Source organism: Rhamphochromis longiceps, linkage group LG4, assembly GCF_057381845.1.
Source record: "Rhamphochromis longiceps isolate RC_006_pf linkage group LG4, R_longiceps_female_GT1.1, whole genome shotgun sequence".
NCBI lineage: Eukaryota > Metazoa > Chordata > Actinopteri > Cichliformes > Cichlidae > Rhamphochromis > Rhamphochromis longiceps.
This window is the reverse complement of record NC_140560.1, coordinates 26,793,114-26,810,531: the sequence shown is the minus strand read 5'-3', so window position 1 is coordinate 26,810,531 and position 17,418 is coordinate 26,793,114. Positions and strand designations below refer to the sequence as shown.

Below are 17,418 nucleotides of genomic sequence, written 5' to 3'. Positions count from 1 at the left end.
GGCAAGATCAAATATTTAAGACGTGAAGAAGTAAAAAAAAAACAAAAAAAAAAACAGAAGCATGCATGGAGTCACTGATTGTCTCAGCCTAAGCAACTGGTGGCGTCACTGCCGCAGCAATCAGTGACACTGAGACGATCAAGGTTGGCTCAGGTTCAAGATTGGTTTGGGGAGGGGGGTGGGGTGTTGATCATGACACAGAGGCAGTCGCTAAATCAGCCGTCACTCTCTATGCTAATTTCATCCATTTTGTTTTTAATGAACTGATTAGCGTGTGAGCGAACAGGGGGTAATTATTCTAATTGAGGAGAGTGACAGGAGCAAGGCAGGGGGTGAGGAAGAGGTGAGGTGTGCTGCGAGTGAGCTGGATGGATGAAAGGTGGATGTGTGTGTTTGTGTGTTTGGTGGGTCGCTTTCTGGGTCTTTTCTTCAAGACAGAGCAATCACCAGGCCTGGAAGAGACACACACTATGTGGATCACTCTATGGTACTCTGTCAGAGACAAACAACTCTGCTGTGAAGCCTTTATTTTCTTCACTTCTCTGAAAAGTTTGGCAGAAAGCGGAAGACAAAAGGGAGCACGGGAGACGAAAAGAGAGATGTAGAATAAGACGCTATCATGGAGGAGTAATTAAAAAGGCAGAATCTGGAGGAGAGATGCTGTGTTGTTATCACTGGCATCTCAGATCTCTTTGATTTCCCCACTTCACTTCTCTATGAACCGCAATCTCTTCCTGACAATAGTAATCGGTCCCGGAAAAAAAAGGCCTACAGTATATGCGCATACACACATAGAGCCTCCGATGATTTGCCTTGCCCTACTTTTCCTCCACACTTAAAGCGGCTTTCTTTAATTTTCTACAGGATATTCCTGTGTGGTGCACACAGACAGCTAATCCCAACTAATTTGGTGGTGTTTGGACAAAAAAAAAAACTGGCACAAGGAGCTGAGAAAATGTGGTTGAACGCAGCAAAGCAAGCCAGGGAATGAAGAGAGAGGGGTTTGTGTGGCACGCCAGAAAGATGGACAGAGGAAGTGTAAGAGGAGTGGAAATGACAAATAAATAGCTGTGTGTGAGTGCATATTTTACTTTTCTAGAATTCCCTGTTCCCTTTCTGTGTGATGAACGGGTTGCAGGAGACCTGAAGGTTGCACTTTGCCTTGGACGACTCTCCGTCATGCTGTCCTATTTTTAATTTCATGGCATTTCTGTTCGAGTTGCCTCAGGCCCGAGCCATACATGGGCTTTATACAACATTCTCAGTGTGCCATTTCTTTGAATTATATTTGTCTTGTAGTGGCATTCACGTTTCAGTGTGAAATTAACTGTTTCAATGGCTGCACCCTTAGACTACATAATGGCATGCATTACTAGTCTCTCCCATCTGACTGCATTGTCAGATGGAAAAAGCGAATAGCAACGCTCTAAACAGTACCTTTCCCCTGCAATTGTATTTTTACTCAAAGGTTACAATCAGCAGGCATGAACACGGTGGAGAACACTGTGAAATGCATTACTCCATAAAGCACTGGCATAACAAAAATAGCCCCATCTGAATAAACAGTAAATATTTTGGTGATTCCAGATGTTATTAGAGTCTGGAAATGTGCATTTCAGAATGTCACACTTATTGTGTGCCATGTTTCTGTGCTTACTTTGCATGCCTTTGGGGCAAATTTATGATTATTTTTATGATGATGTTTGTACTTTAAATGTTTGTGTCTTGCAGCAACCATGGGGAACCACCTTCTGACAAACCCAGTGTTACAGACTCACTCTGGTACCTCTCCTTACAACACTCTGCTGGCTGAAAGCTTCACCCCACCCTCACCTGGTGTCTTCAACTCTACTGGTTAGCTCCTCGTGAACACTTCACTCTGTGTGTGCAGTTTTGTTGCTGTATGTGTGCGCGTAGAGTATGTGCTCAGCTTGCTGTCCTTCTGTCTGTTACTCTGTCAGCAGTTTGGCATGGTGTATACATCCATTGTGTGCATGCATGTGCGTGTGTCTCTGTATTTTTTGTTTTTTTTTTATCCAGACTATGTAGCTGTCAGACAGATTCACTAGGCTGAGCAGAACAGAGCCAAACAGTGCCTACAGCCTAACCAGCCATCTGGTCAGATCTTGAATCTTCATGAGAACAGCCACAAATTGATTAGAAGTTTAGCTACAGCTGTGACTGCCAAAATCTTTAGGATGGTTTTCGCTTTCCAGTCAGAAAAAGTCGGCTTAAAGCATGCTGGCTGCTGAAGGCGAACAGACAGCTTTGTGAAAATGAACAGTCCATCTGGATGTAGGTTGTTCAGGTATGTGTGTATTTATGTCCTTGCTTCTGTTTCAGAGTGGGACTCAGCCTAATAGCTGTGTTATTGCATTGCGGTGTTCTAGCCCGGCTCTTTGAATGCCAGTAGCTGCAGAATAAGACATGTCTTGTTAATTGCTCCACTATAGTACCAATATTCACTTGGTAACTGAGAAGTATTACTGTGTGTAGCTGTTTCCTGCGCACCCGCAGAGTATCAGCCTAAGTGTCTGAGGACTGAAATTTAAGGCGGCGTTTCTTTTAAATATTTTAAAGCCTCTCTGCACAATACGTCAAGGCTGATGGCCACAGGCCTGGCAGCCAAGTCATTTTTAGAAGAGAGTGGTAGAGGAGAGGGAGAGCACTTCATTAGAATGTCTAATTACCCACACCACCATCGAAGAAGAACGTTGATTAAAGTCGTACTACACATTAAATTTTAAAAATGAACACGCTTCTCACTTTTTTGTGTGACTTTTGCTTTGCTGAGATAGTGATTTGGTATGAGGGGGGCGGGAGAGAAAAAAAAGCACCATTTCTTTGGTGTGTGGAAAGAAGTTCATAAAATAAACATTACTGCTACTATACAAGCTTTTGTATGAATTATGTATGTATCCAGGTATCACTGACAATACTAAATAAATATCCAGAATATTTTTCTTGAACTTAGATGTACGGTAAATGTTGGAGGAAGGTGTCAAAAAAACGGGACTAAGTCTGCATAAATCAGAGGTAATGTGACCGCGGATGTGTTTGGGTGTTTGGCAAGAGTTGGTTGGTGTTGAGAGCGGGAGAGACAGAGAGAGGGGGAAGGGATGGAGTAACAAGGATGCTTTTTTCTGCCACCTATGTTTCCCTTTTAGAAATGTTTGAAAAACAGTTGCTTAATACTGCCTTTTATTTTATTCACCCCGCATGACTTTCTCTGCAATGCACAGGAACCTTTCGTGACCCAAGTAAGTATAATGAACTGTTTTCTTGCCTCACTAGAATTTGATTCGCAATGAAACAAAATAACAATGGTAATAATAATAATAATACGAAAACCCTTTGTCCTTTTGTTTGGATCCAGAGACTACATTATCTAAGCCCCGTGACCCGTGTGGAATGGAAACCCTGCCCTTGAACGGTAACTTCAACAACAGTTACTCCCTGCGTGGTGGCCCAGCAGGTGGAGGTGGGGGCAGCTGTGACTTCTTAAGTGGTGGGAGTGGAGAAACTCCCCCACCCATCTTTAATCCCCGCAGCTCAGAAGCTCTGGGAGGCGGAGGCGTCAGAAGAAACCTCTCTGATGCTGCGGCCTTCGAGAAAATGATCATCTCCGAACTTGTGCACAACAACTTGAGAGGTGGTGTTGGAGGAGGAAGTGGAGGAGGTGGAGGTGAAGTAGGAGACAGAGTGTATGGCAGCCTGGCCAGAGGACATCCTCACGGTGGAGTTGGTCGGGGAACAGCAGCTGGGCCGGACCAATCTGCGAGTATGGACGAAGAGGAGGACTTTCTGAGAGAGGGGCGGCAGCGTACGCCACAGGATGTAGAGCTGCTGTATAAAGCTCTGGAGGAGCCCCTGCTGTTACAGCGTGCCCAGTCAGTCCTTTACCAGAGCGATCCAGAGGAGTCGGAGAGCTACACGGCCGATCTCACAGAGAGCCTGGGCCACAGTGGCCAAAGTGCTGGTGGGCAGGGAGGCAACAGAGCGCCTGATTCTCCTGCCCATGACTCCCTGTACACCAGCATCACCAACCTGCGAGACTCACCCTACCCTGACAGCAGTCCTGAGCCCCTGGAGGTGGTGCCCCGCTCAGCTCAGCCCCCGGAGGAGCTGTACTACAGCTCCGGGAGGCCTGCCCTGGGCTCTCGTGGGGCCCCAATGCAGACCTTCTACCAAGCCCCACCCCGGAGACCAAGTGGGGAGGGACACCAGGCCCAAGAGCCTGTCCACAATGAGGGTGATGGACAGATGCAGCTGGTCACCAGCCTGTGACTGGAGGTTAAAGAGGAAGTTGGGGACTAATGTGATGGCCAGAGCCTCCTCCTAGCCCATCTCTCTCTCGGGTCTCTCCACTTTCTGCTTGTTTGGTTGCCTTTCTTTGTCTTGACTTTTATTTAACTAACATATGAGCAAACAAATTGACTTTCTGGGGGATACATGGCTGACTCTGCAGATGCAGGCTTTATCTTCAACCCTCCCCAGTCTTATGGAGATGAGGGATGGGTGTTTTTCCACAGAGTGTTCATCGGCTCTGTCTAACCCCAGTCGTCCCCAGTTCTTCTGGTACCCTAAGGCCAAGTCCAGCACTCTGAATGTACCAACCCACCCCCTTTACCTTTTGGATTTTTCAAAACTTTAGAAACTTTGTTAAAGCTTTTTTTTTTTAAATGTAATTTCTCTTCGAGCCTGCCTCCGGAGATGGCGATATCATTTTATATTTTATCTCATTTCCCTTTCTTACCATCCATAGGTCTTTTTCAAGTCATCATTTGATAGGAGTAGTTAGCTGTGGAGACAGGGAATATAGTACACTATTATAATCTAAAATATGTCACACAGAAAGCTCTTCATTGTTGCCAAAAATATCTTTTATTGAGCCAGAACAGAAACTAGAACATTCACAAGGCAAACTCACGCACACATATATACTTTCACCCATCTACAAGTGCTCATTACTGAACATCAAAAGTTAAAAAAAGTACCCCGTCTAAGTAAAAGGGAGCAAGAGCTTTTGTTCCAAGCAGGCAGGGGGAGCTGATTTAGGGTAACTGCCTTCATTTTTGCGTGCTGTGAATAGACAGCTCTGTACAGCGGCGGAGTGGAGGTAAAGACAGAGACTGAGGAGGCACTGCACCACCCCTCCAGAACAGGAGACCCTGCACCCTTAAGACTGGCCAATCCTCTCCACTGTTCTCTTTGGTCGTTTGCTTTAGGCATTTTGAAAAGTTAAATGACTGTCTTGCTGTTGTTTTGAACAGAGTATTCAATTTGTTGGTCTACATCCTCGAGGGGCTGCGAGTGCGGATTGGTATTGCCCCCCTCCCCTTGTACTTTGCTGTTAGAGCCTAGCCAGTTGAAGTGGACTCGATCCCTGTGCGGTGCTGTGACAAGCAAGACTGTAAATGTCACAATCGCACCGGCCGACCAATTGGTATGACCGTGTACATAGGAACAACACATGAATCTACTTTATTCCTACTATGTAAATAGAGACACCAGATGATCAAAAGCAACAAAAAGTAATAAATACTATGAGAAATGACTTCTTGTACTGCAACAAACTGACAAAAGAAAAAAATAATAAAATGTTTTGGAGTTTGTGACCTGAATGATACACTCTATCTCTCTCCCCCATTGCTTGATCTCTCACTCTCTCGCCGTTCCAGTAGTGTTTCACTAAAATTCCCTAGTGATCAAAAGGCAGTGGTAGAGAGAGAGAGATTAAGATGTGTAATAGGTTTTATTTATACAAATGAAAAATGGAACAACAAAAAAAATCCTGGCACAATTTTTATGTGATATAATCCATTACATGTTGTTAATGCTTGACCTTTGACATTCCCTGGGTGGAATTGGCAAAGGCAGCGGGAGTGGGAGGTGCGGGGCAAGCGAGATAGATGTTGTCAAATGTCATTCTGTGCCTCACAAAGCACGATAAAGCATTGTGGGTGAACGACAGCATCCATAAAGTGATTTGGTTTGTTCTTGTATTATTTGGAAGATATAACCAGATTACGTACTTTTAACAACATGGGGTTTTAGCATGTATGATAATGATTTGCATTCAGAGAATATTGCATTTTGCTGTTTCTTAAAGATAGTTTCAGCATTACTCCATAACCTAATGTGACAACTCCTTATTTTCCTGTGTGCATGTGTGTAAGTGCGAATGTATCCGGGAGCCTGGGTGTGTCTGATAAGTGTCTGGTTTGTGAGCGCGTGCGTATGTGTGTGTGCGTACACATTTGAAAGGCTATTTTTGTGACTTGACTTGAATGCACATCAGAGAAGGAGGGATACTCATCTCAGAGAGCTGCCATTACTTTTCTGCCTCAAATGGAAGTTGCTCTTACCGCTGCGCTACAAGGAGGACAGGAAAATTCAGACTGCCTCGAGAGACAAGAGGTAACACTATAGCATGAAAATGACAAGCAGGGTTGACCGATCGCGAGGAACACGTTTCCAATATGCCACCTTATGCAAGCAAAATGAGCTGTCTAGGGAGAGCCACTTGTGAGACTCCTTTCATCTGGCTGAAATCTATTTGACCTTTTAAAAGGAAGAGTTTCCTTTCCTTTACCCTTTATTTAAAAGTATTTGTTATGGTTTATTTATCAGATTATATATCTATGGAATATTTATTTACATTGATTTATTCATGGCACTCTTTAACTATTGCCCCCCAAACCTGCAGCTACAAAAGAGTGTGATGTGTGGATACGACGTGAGCAGAAAATAGATGCATCCACTGCAGTGTGACATTTGGCTAGGGCCTGAGTGTCCCACTTCTAAGAGAACCCAAAGGACAGCTTTTTAGCTAAGGCTCCTGGGGCTGAAAGCGAGCGAGAGAGGGGTTAAAGACAGATAAGGGAAGGGGATTACACGGATTTGCCGCCATTTTTCCTTGCTATTCTGATCATTTGTGTAAGTAACATTGTATGGGACACAGATCGTGATGAGGCTCAAAGGAAAAGGTTGCGGTATCATCACTTGAGCCATAGGGGAAACATGTGCAATACTGGTCTGATGATACATGCGTCACTTGGATTTGTAGCTTCAGAGCTGTCGGTTTACAAATGAAGAGACAATATGGACATGTGTTGGGCTCTGCTGCGGCGCGGGACTTGTGGCTGAATTAGCGGTGGGGGCTCGGTATCATAGTAGCACTCACTGGTCAACTGAGGACAACTTGAATGTATTTTAACAAGCAAGACTGAAGATAAAACAATTCACTCCAGGGTGGAAGTGTTAATGGGAATCTCAAGATGGCCATCATTATCCGTATCCTCTTTGTTCTCAACACCATCATCATTATCCTGCTCTCATTGTATTTGATATAACTTGCTGATGCTGATCTCCAGTGTTCAGCTGGGACTCGCCCCAGGGGGAAACGCTGTTTAGACAGACACTCCCTTTGCGAAGAGGAATGTGCGTCACCTTGGGCCTGCTTCTCTCTTTTTTCTTTTTTTTTTCCAGCACTACCCAGGGCCCTCCCCCCAAAACTCATCCACATTTTAATATCAATCTCAGTGGACTCCATTAGTGCAGCACTTCTTTGAGAGTGTTAATTTGTTTTGTCAAAAGCTTTGTTTATCCCAGATTAATATCTCAATAAACAGTGGAGGGCTGCACTGCTGTAAATGATGGTGATTATACAGGAGAAGGTTCGCGGCCCACGCTGTCGGATGGAGGCTCTCACGATGGGAGTTTCTTCACCATTCAAAGCCCTTCAAACCTCTGATTACAATAATAACACAGTGGGTACTAATTTATTGTTGTGAACTCACTCTCGCTCACCTCCATTCTCTTGTTTTCTGTCTAGATTTGCAAACCTTCCAAGCCAGTGGCAGGCCTGACGTGTGAGCTTTAGTGGTTATGTGGGAAGTTGTTTAAAAGGTTGGATGCCCAACCTTTGACACAGTGCTGTTTCACCCCTGCAGCTTGTGCCATTGTTCAGTCTATCATTAGACAGCGATCCCAGCAGGACTTCAGTCTGTTCACTCACAGTTGACCCATTCACACGCAGACATTTTTGTGTGGACCATATCACACCAGGAGGGCGGTACAGAAGCGGCAGGACAGCGGTGTGTGAATTCAACAGCGCCAGAGGAGCAGAGGGTCATTATGTCTGCAAAGACTGGCCCGTGAGGAGGACTGAGGAGGGACAGCATCAGCAGAGATGTCACAGATGTCACAAATATATAGCCATAGGCGGTGAGAGAGGGAGGGACGGCTGGTGAGAGGGGTTTGCAGTGAGGCTGTGCAGGAGCGTATCTGGAGATAAGGAGATGGATGTGCTACTTTGTTTCAGATTGCTTTCTGACGGTGGTTTGCAGACCAGAAGTTATTACTTTATGGTTTAAATTGATCAAGCTGGCATGTCAGATCTCAAGTTCATTCATAAAACAAATCTGCCTGTGATGGAAAGAAAGATGATGGGATTGTTTGAGCTAACGGATGCTTCCTTTAACAAAAAAAAATGTGAAAATGAGACCACTGCCGCATCAGCCAATTAAAGCACGATTTTTACAGTGCCTGCAAATGCACCATGATTTTCCTAAAGAGATTTTTAAAGAGCAAATATAAACAAATCATATGGTAGTACTATTTTGTTATTGATTTCTTCTTCTCCACATGACTCCTTTAAAGTAGTTACTAAGACTCTTTAGAGGTACTGGATGAACACAATAATGAACTTTTGCTCTTTAACTTTTGTGTTGAGTATGTGTCTGTGGAGCTGTGCCAGCATTTCAGGAAAGTTCTGATCTTTAATACACAGCGTGGTACCAGCAACACCCGGGGCTCCTGGACAACAAGGGTTTCTCCAAACGATTAAACATGTTGACATTACAAGGTTCAAGAATAAAACAATTGACACAGCTGGAGCAGGCTGAATCTGTCTTTTTCTTTCTTGCTTGAGGTTTGGGGGGAGTTGAACAGTTCCTACATGCACCTGTTCATGGCTGTAGTAATCTCAATCCATGATCATCCATGGGACAGGCCAAAAAATTCAGCCCCATGTGGTGTCTGTCACCAGATGTATAATATCTGGCTTCAGTGGTTATGGATGGGATATCCTGATGATCATCTGAGAGCTGTATTAATTAGCTCAGTACAATGGAACTTGGTCAGTATTACACATACCTGAAATGCTTAACATTAAGGAGGTAAATCATTGGGTGCTAGTGGTTATTACATAGCAAGCTATATGGCAGCGTGAGCACTGACATTGTGCCATGTGGGGTTCTACATATAGCACCATATCTAGAGCTTTCTGTGATTTTTCTATGAAATGGATAATTTAATATGTACTGCTGAGACATTTGTAAACTGAGGTAAATATAACACTTTGGTTTTCTTTTAGGAATCATGTTCATTTGTCTTATTTGATTTTTGTTTTCTCACACTCATTGCTTTGATAGCTGTTTGGGCCAAAGGGGATGATTTTCTGTGAGTGTTTCCATCATTGCAGGTCAAAGCGACCTTGTATCAGCACATATTAATAAAAAAACTATTTAAAATATACACTGTTCATGCTTGAAGGTTTCTTGGGGAATGTCTTGAAGGAGCTGTACTGTGGTGCACACTTGTGTGTATGTGGTTGTGCACTGATGCACAGCATAATTGCTTCTGTACTTGTGTATGTTCCAGCGTGCTAAAAGAGGTAACCAGCAGAGAGAAATTGTTATTAATCTTCCGCTTTTCTATATGCATATAAACTTCAATATATGGTTCAAACTGAAAATGAAAAGATGTCTTTAAGCACTAATACAGTGGCTATGTTTTATTCATGGGCTATCTTGCAGGTTGCAACAATATTGTGCTGTTCATTTGAGAACCAGAGGAAGCAGGGGATTGAAGCCAGGCAACCCAGCCCCTTCCTGAGTCAGCCCCTTCCTGAGTCAGCTCCCCTTTGAACCACACAGTATGTGCACACCATTTGACCTGGTGGCTGGCATGATGATTTTGTCAAATGCTGCTGTGTCCAAAGCATATTTGTGAATGATCAAAGACATGCAGAAAGAAGCAAGCTGTCAGTTTAAGAGGCAAAACTCCGACTCCTGGTGTTTGGACAGCTGCTAATAAAGGTCCTGAGGACTGATCCTATATTTGTCTGCAGAGAGCAAGGCTTTGTTGCACTACAGTAACCCCGAGTGAGTATTACCAGACTCCAGTGGTGCTTTAAACCATTTCATACGTATGTGTATGTACATGCAGACCAGTGGGCATACTTGCTCTGCTAGAGCCGGCTTTACAAAGCATCAGTCAAGGTTAATTAATCATACAGTGTGGTGTGATCCCTGATGTAATCATTTAATAACTGCAGTGTGAGTATAGATTACTGACTTTTGAACGCAACACCGTTTGCTGGCAGCAGTCAAGTAAGCCACAGCAGCACACAACATTAGACAGCCTTTAGCACACTCCAGAGCCAACTACACATTGTGATCAGCTACATCTGTCAGGTATGACACACTTAAGTGTCTGGGTTATTGCAGCCCATTTACTGCAGCTTCTCTTAAGCCCACTTATCCCCAATGTGTGATCAGTGTTCAGCTCCTACTGAGCTTTGTTTCCTGACTGGTCATAATCCTTTTCACAGTGAAGACCCATTGGTGAGTAATATCGAATGATTATGTGCATCCATCCATAATTATAACATATCTGCAACTTTACCTTGGCCGTTACAGTATGATGTAAGAAAAAAAGGTATGTCGTACATGTATGATGACCCACCCCCAACCAGTCCACCCATCTGCCCAGCCCCTACCTCGCTCCTGTCCTTTCAGTGAAACTCCCTGAGAGGGGGACGCTCTAAAGCCTTGACCATTCAATCACCCTCTTTTCACTGTTGCTACAGTAACACTTTCACACACTAACATATCAAACACGAGCAACAAAGCCTCTAACCCTAGCCACATTCACTTCCTGGCACTCAGTCTGTCTGAAAGGTAAAAAGAGGCTTTTTCAAGGTCATTGCACATTTAGAGAAGCTTAAAATAGAGTCCGATATTGACAAAACAAGACTCACAGCAGCTGTCAGCAGATCCCGGGAGATAGAGAAAAGAGATGTATTAAGTTCAGTCTGAACTGCTCTGTGTTCATGCGTTAGTGTAATTACTACCATACATCAAGCCACAGGGGCAACCAGTTGTTTAAGTGCTGTAACATACAGTATATAACACTTAAATTATCAAGTGAAGTGCAGCGCGTTTAATATCCCAGTAGTGGTTCATTACAAATCAGAGCACTATGTTAGAAAACAGTGTTCAGTCCAAAAAACCCACAATGACTGCACTGCCACAGCACTGTGACGGAGGCTTGATCTATTGAAGAGCATGTTTAGCTCCACCCACAGTTACGGATCATAGAAAGGTCATACGTCTAAATATATTTTGATGGTGATGGAAGTTAGAGCAATCTGAAATACACAAGCATTAACTGTGTTGCCATTACTCAACAAAAGTAATATAACTTGTAAATTGCTACCGTTACCCCAGTGGCACAGGACTTGTGACTATTTACTGCCCCCTTGTGGTTTAATGCTGAAAAGTGTTGCTTTGAATAGGAAACCAGGAAAAAACACTCAATGAAACAGTCAAATCCAAGTTAGAATTTATTTCAAACTTGAAGGACAAGAAAAATTTTTTTTTTACATGAATGTTAAGGCAATTATCACACTTAAACTAACCTATGCAAAAATGACAATAGTTTTTCCAAAAAAGGGAAGAAACTTATAATTTCTGATTAAAATGTGCAGGGAATTAACTAATGCAAAATAAGCTATTATTCAGAATTTGGGAATAGATGCATGCAATGATAGTAGAGGAAAGGAAAGCTAACTAATATAAACTCAAAAAAAGAATATATATAGAGAGAAAGACACAGCGCAGGCTATGCATTATGATAATTATCATAATAAAGCCACTAATTATAATCATTTATAATATAATATCATTTAATTTTTGGTGGGGTTATACATAATTATATGCACTTTAACAGTATACTTGTATTATACCATTATATATCATGTTATTACTTATTTATTATATAGATAATGTTAACATACTGTTGTGCCACTGTTGTATATGTGGTATGTTTTCTAGCATCTTGGTCCACCCATCCTTTGGTCAAGTCAAGCTGTTAAAATAACAAGTAAGAAATCTCCCACTGTGCAGTATTTTAAATTAATCTACTGCCTTCTATTTTATTCATCAAGCCATAATGTAATTGTTACTTTACTTTTACCAGTTTGTGCCAGTTACTGCAATTATCTGGCAAATAATTATTGCTCGTCAGAAAAGAACGACCCTAATGAATATTATCTGATCGGCTGTGTTGAATTATTGCCTAAATTTGTTTATGCAAATGAAAAAAGATATGCACATTAAATACTTTTAGATGTGATGTAATCACATAACACAGTGACATCATATATACATATATATATATATATATATATATATATATATATATATATATATATATATATATATATATATATATATAATTTTTAATTTATTTATATTAGTTATTTTTAACTAATATTCAGCTAAAAATATATTGCAAGTTTGTACTTTGCAAAAAATATTGTAGGTTGACAGTAATCATTTAAACAAAATGCTGGACTTGATCCCAAAGGTAATGCAAGCAAACATACATATAGTGTGACAATGTCTTATAATAATTATTATTAAAATAATATATGCATTATTATTATTATTATTATTATTACTATTCTTATCATCATTATTATTATATTGTTGTTGTTGCTATTGGTTACTTCCTGTTCCTACTTCTTGTATTTCTTGTGACTCCACGTCAGTGTTCTGCAACAAAAAAAGAAAAGAAAAAAAACATCTCTTAAGAACAACAAAACAAAGAGAGGATATAATAAAAAAAAAGTACAAAGGAATCTTCCTCCTCACCGGTACAGCTGAGCACCTGCTGACTCCGTCTCGGTCAAAGCCAGCCTTGTTCGCCAATGGTCCGGCTTCACCTGTCATGTCAAAACTGGAAGTGTTGGAGACAGAAAGAGAAGGAATAAAGACGTGAACCTCTTCCCAGTTACAGCACAGCTCACTTTCTGAGTGGGTGTCAGACAAGCTCTGATGTTCAGTCTGGCCTTTTGACATTTGGGATGTGTAGGCAGAGACCTGTTAGTAAAGTTAGTCCCGACAGTGGAACATATAGCAGCAATAGGCCAAATTAAACAAGGTATGAAGGAGACTGGAAATTGGAAAATCACACAGATTTCTTCTCAGTCATAGTTACTATGTGAGAGCTCAGTGGCAGCGCAAGCAAGCAAGTCTCACCGTTTACTGGTTAGCAGTGGTTGTCCTTCAGTCTCATCATGTTCTGCACGATTACCAGCAGCACCTCCAGTGTCCAGTTCGCTGAAGATGAAGAAGCATTCACAGCCATTATCAAATGGGCGTGATAAACCCTCAGGGTAAGCTACTCAATTCTCTATAAAGTGGTGCATGTGTACGCATAAATGTTGCAAAACTGTCTGTTTTTTCATCTTTATTGCCGTTGGTTACATCGTTTTATAAACGCATGATGGCATGCAGTTTAAATGTATGCTGGTTATTATTTTTGTATGTTACTAACACCTTTGATCATCATAACATGCAAACAGCCTGAACCGAAGCTATTACAATCTCTTAAGATCTAAAACAAGAAACAAAAATGTGTTCTGCTTTGATTTAAATCATCACAGACTTACCTAATGTTTTGTCCTTTGTCGCTATTCACCCCTCCTGGTTCTTTCTTGAAGTTCCTGAAGGAGATAGGGGTTATGTAATAGTACACACTGAAGGGAAACATAAAAATATGATAGAAACTTGCACCCAACCAGAGACAAAAGTGTACCTGTTCATAGAGCGGTGATGAGAGATTCTGCTAACATTGTGGGTACTGATGTCTCCACTGCAAAACAAATAATAGATAAGGATGCCACAAGAAAAAATAGCATTTACTTGACATAAACCTCAAGAACAAAATAGGCTCTAGGCACAATAACAAAAAAAAACAAAACCCAATTCTCATTCTCACTTTTTAGTTAGCTGAATTCTCTCTGTGCTCAAGTTGCGGTCCACGCTGGGGGATTGAGGAGTATTGACATCAGCCTCAGTGCTATGCAGACAAAGGTAGCTTTTAGCACATTAGAGTCTAGACTTCACATTGTTATAAGAAAGCACAGACACAGACAGTGTCTGGACTGAAAGATTAAAAAGAAGGTTATAGTGGATAAAGTTTTAATGCTAAAGTGTCAGGCTAACCTTTGAACAACTACACATTCAAGTGCAGTGCCTTGCTCATTATCTATACGCTGTCCAGGGGGAGCTCTGCAGAAGAGAAGAATGGCAAAGAATAAATAACAAAGTATCAAAGAACAATAAAAATACAAAACAGAAGCAATAATTAGAGCCTGATAGAAATTCATTGTCACCAAGCTGTGGTAAAACGTCACTTCCTTCATCGGGTCTTAAAAGAAGCATTTTCTAAATTAACACCGGTGACATCAACGGGCATCCAGTTTAAATGAGTTTATTTAACATTAAGTGTTAAACAAAGTACAATGATTATTGTCAATGATGTGGCCCTTTTTAACTTTTAATATTCATTCATTTTTATATGTTAAGTTGGAGGCACTGAAGGGGATTTAACTACCTGTAACACAAATGCATTCACATACTTTCTGGTAAGCAGGTAAGCTGAAACATGCAGTATGTTAAAAGTAAGACAGACCTAGTTTCTTGTCCCTCTCCTGTCTTTTGGAGGCAAGTCAGTAGGTACATTATAAACCCAGAAACACTGGCTTCACTGTGCTGCTGCCTGAACAAAAAGAAGCATAAAAAAGTTATTAATCTTTGCAAAACATTATATAAGTTAATCTGTAACATGGCAATAATAATTTGATTTTTTCAGGCCAAGGCCATAGAACTCACTCCAGATGTGCTTTCCAGTTGTGGAGAAGAAGACCAATCCCAATTATGATTATGATTATCCCTAGAATGGCTGGCAAAATGTAATCTGTATTAACACAAAACACTTGAGTTATAATTCATTCACATCCATTTATAGTACTAACAACAGCTATGCAATAAAGCAATAAAATGAGCACACGGGATCCACTCACAGATGAGGGTCGGCAACGCCTGTGACTCGTTGGGATCGGTCTTAATTAGAGCTGTGACATCAGCTTAAGAAAAGGAGATGATTGATTTGTGCAGTATATTATGTAAACATGAGGCATATTTTTTTTTAAATTTGAAAACATTTATTAATGTATTCTAGTATAAAAATAGGTTGCCTTACCGATAATTTTGAAATAGGTGCAGTGTTCTTTGACAAAAGGCTTTCCCTAAAAAGAAACAGAGGAACGAGTTAACATTTTAGATTTACCCCTAAACAGGACTTTCTCTGATTTAATTCATACAAGTACCTTCCTCAATCCATCAAGAACTATGCTTTGAATTGTGATGTCTCTGCACTTCACTGTCGTCACTGAGTTGTTGTCCATGTGTACAACTTCAGATGACAACCTAATGGAGGGTGGATTCCGCAGTTCAGCATGGCCAATACTTGTCTGTTGGGAAAAGAAAAAGAAATAAACGTCAAAGGTGGAAAGTAACAAAGTACAAATACTTTGTAACAAAGTAACAAAGTACAAAATACTTATTACTTATATTATACTGTTACAATTTTCAAGTATACTTTGTGTATTCATTTTTCTGACCCCTTTTTACTTTTACTCATTACATTTTAACACAAACATCTGTACTGTCCACTCCAAACATTTTCAAAACAGGCTTGTTACTTTACGCGTAACACATTTGAGGGAAATTTTTGTTCCCCAGCACTGCACACCCACAATCATTAAACCAGTCTGATGGGAAAAAGACAATCATATTGGTGTAGCTATCACACAGGGATTTGGGGAAGACATATATGCAATTTTTGCATCATTTATAAATCTACTGGACCTTAAATTAGAAATGTTGTGATTCTTTTCTCCTCACTGCGCCACTACAAGCGATTTTAGGGTTCCCCCATCTCCCGAATCCCACTGTAATCCCCGACTATAGTCACTGTTCTGTTTATGTATGGAGGCAAAAGAAAAAGAAAAAAAGTTTGCATTCACATGTACTAATATTTATTTATTTATGTATTTATTTATTATTCAAAGACCTGCGTTTATTTTCTTACTATGAGTACATTTGACACTTATATTACATATTTAACACAGATCTGTGTATTTCTACAAAACCAAATAATATCTGTACTTTTGCCCCCTCTGATGAAAGTTTCGCTGCCTTTGTACGTAAAGTAGTGGTTTACACATTCACTTCGCAAGCTTGGGGGCTCGGCAAATCAAATAGATCTACCTGTTGTGGTGTAAAAGGGAGAAGCCTAAAGTGCTTTCACTTAAAGTCTGAAAGAGGCCAACCTACCCCGTTGTCGTAGACATAAATCTTACTTCCCTCGGGAAGTGATCCATGTTTGAACGTGAATCCACCGAGGGTTTTAATGTCGGCACAAGAAGCATTTATCTGATGACATGCTGCGAGACAGTAATTAGGGAACCGTAAAGTTAATTGTATTTTAAAGTTAAGCAAGAAGAAAATGAAAAGCAAACGGAAACATTAAGTAAAGAACCAGGAAACGATGACGCAGATGTTGCGAGAAGAAAAAAAGAGTGAAAATAAGATATTGGTTATAAAGAAATACGTATTTACAATGCTGCATCACTTACCTAATGATTTCCCGGTGAAGAATAGAATTGGGAAAATCAGGCAGCTTCTAGTAAGCATTTTTCGAAGACAACCGAACCTAAAGCAGGAAGTTCGTACAAGGAAATTTGAAAGCTCAAAATCGAAAATTTAACCAAGGACAACTATTTTTAGAGTTAATCGCTGGCGGTGCCTTAAAATACACACAAAAATTTATAAAGGCCAGACGGGGCTTTTTGTATATTAGACACGTACCTTCAAAAAAATCTTCTCGATCGCTTTGTGTAAAAAAAGGAAGTTCTAATCGACCGGTCGTCCACTTTTACACTTCGAACAAGACTGTAGGCCAACTTTAAACCACAGCACAAGTTGCCATCAAGTGCGAGATTTACCAAGACTGTCCCCACTGACTTCAAGACAAGGAAGCTCCTTCTCTGAGACAGCATGCAAAGCGGAAGTAAGGTCGCCGAGGACTAGTGAGTGTCAGAACCATAATCCAGGATGAAACAACAAAGATCTGTGAGTGTTACAGGAAGATGGCCACAACTGATCATGCGTTTAGTGAATACCTCAAACAGCAGAAACCTGAAAAATAAGGAACAGGAAGTGGAACCATCATGGGTGGACAGGCCCCTGTATTGCATCACCATTCGAGAAATCCCAC

The 17,418-nt window shown here is 41.1% G+C and overlaps 2 protein-coding genes across 4 annotated transcripts in view; one reads left to right on the top strand and one right to left on the bottom strand.

The window, feature by feature from the left end:
• adgrl1a (adhesion G protein-coupled receptor L1a) overlaps window positions 1–9,502 on the top strand; it is a 163,350-nt gene extending 153,848 nt beyond the window's left edge. For all 3 annotated transcript variants that reach the window (XM_085404183.1, XM_085404180.1, XM_085404181.1), the window contains 3 exons: window positions 1,732–1,854; window positions 3,243–3,260; window positions 3,377–9,502. In XM_085404183.1, the coding sequence (XP_085260309.1) occupies window positions 1,732–1,854; window positions 3,243–3,260; window positions 3,377–4,287 (1,052 nt within the window). In that variant the 3' untranslated portion in view covers window positions 4,288–9,502. The remainder of the gene's footprint in view (window positions 1–1,731; window positions 1,855–3,242; window positions 3,261–3,376) is intronic.
• Window positions 9,503–11,609: 2,107 nt separating this feature from the next.
• LOC146671809 (uncharacterized) lies at window positions 11,610–17,418 on the bottom strand. Its single transcript, XM_085404179.1, has 15 exons — window positions 17,010–17,418; window positions 16,778–16,854; window positions 16,476–16,585; window positions 15,467–15,610; window positions 15,340–15,385; window positions 15,161–15,223; window positions 14,970–15,054; window positions 14,770–14,856; window positions 14,301–14,366; window positions 14,074–14,154; window positions 13,891–13,947; window positions 13,745–13,798; window positions 13,332–13,412; window positions 12,945–13,029; window positions 11,610–12,845 (listed from the first exon to the last, which is right to left on the bottom strand). The coding sequence occupies exons 2-15, from the start codon at window positions 16,833–16,835 to the stop codon at window positions 12,789–12,791; spliced, it is 1,074 nt and encodes a 357-aa protein (XP_085260305.1). The 5' UTR covers window positions 16,836–16,854; window positions 17,010–17,418; the 3' UTR covers window positions 11,610–12,788.

Bases quoted from the DNA above. Each gene is read 5' to 3' on its own strand.
- LOC146671809 (XM_085404179.1), bottom strand. From the start codon at position 16,835: ATGCTTACTAGAAGCTGCCTGATTTTCCCAATTCTATTCTTCACCGGG. The intron at 15,611-16,475 runs GTAGGTTGGCCT...TTTTCCCAACAG, and splicing joins TTTATGTCTACGACAACGGG to ACAAGTATTGGCCATGCTGA. The intron at 15,055-15,160 runs GTGAGTGGATCC...GTGTTAATACAG, and splicing joins GGCGTTGCCGACCCTCATCT to ATTACATTTTGCCAGCCATT.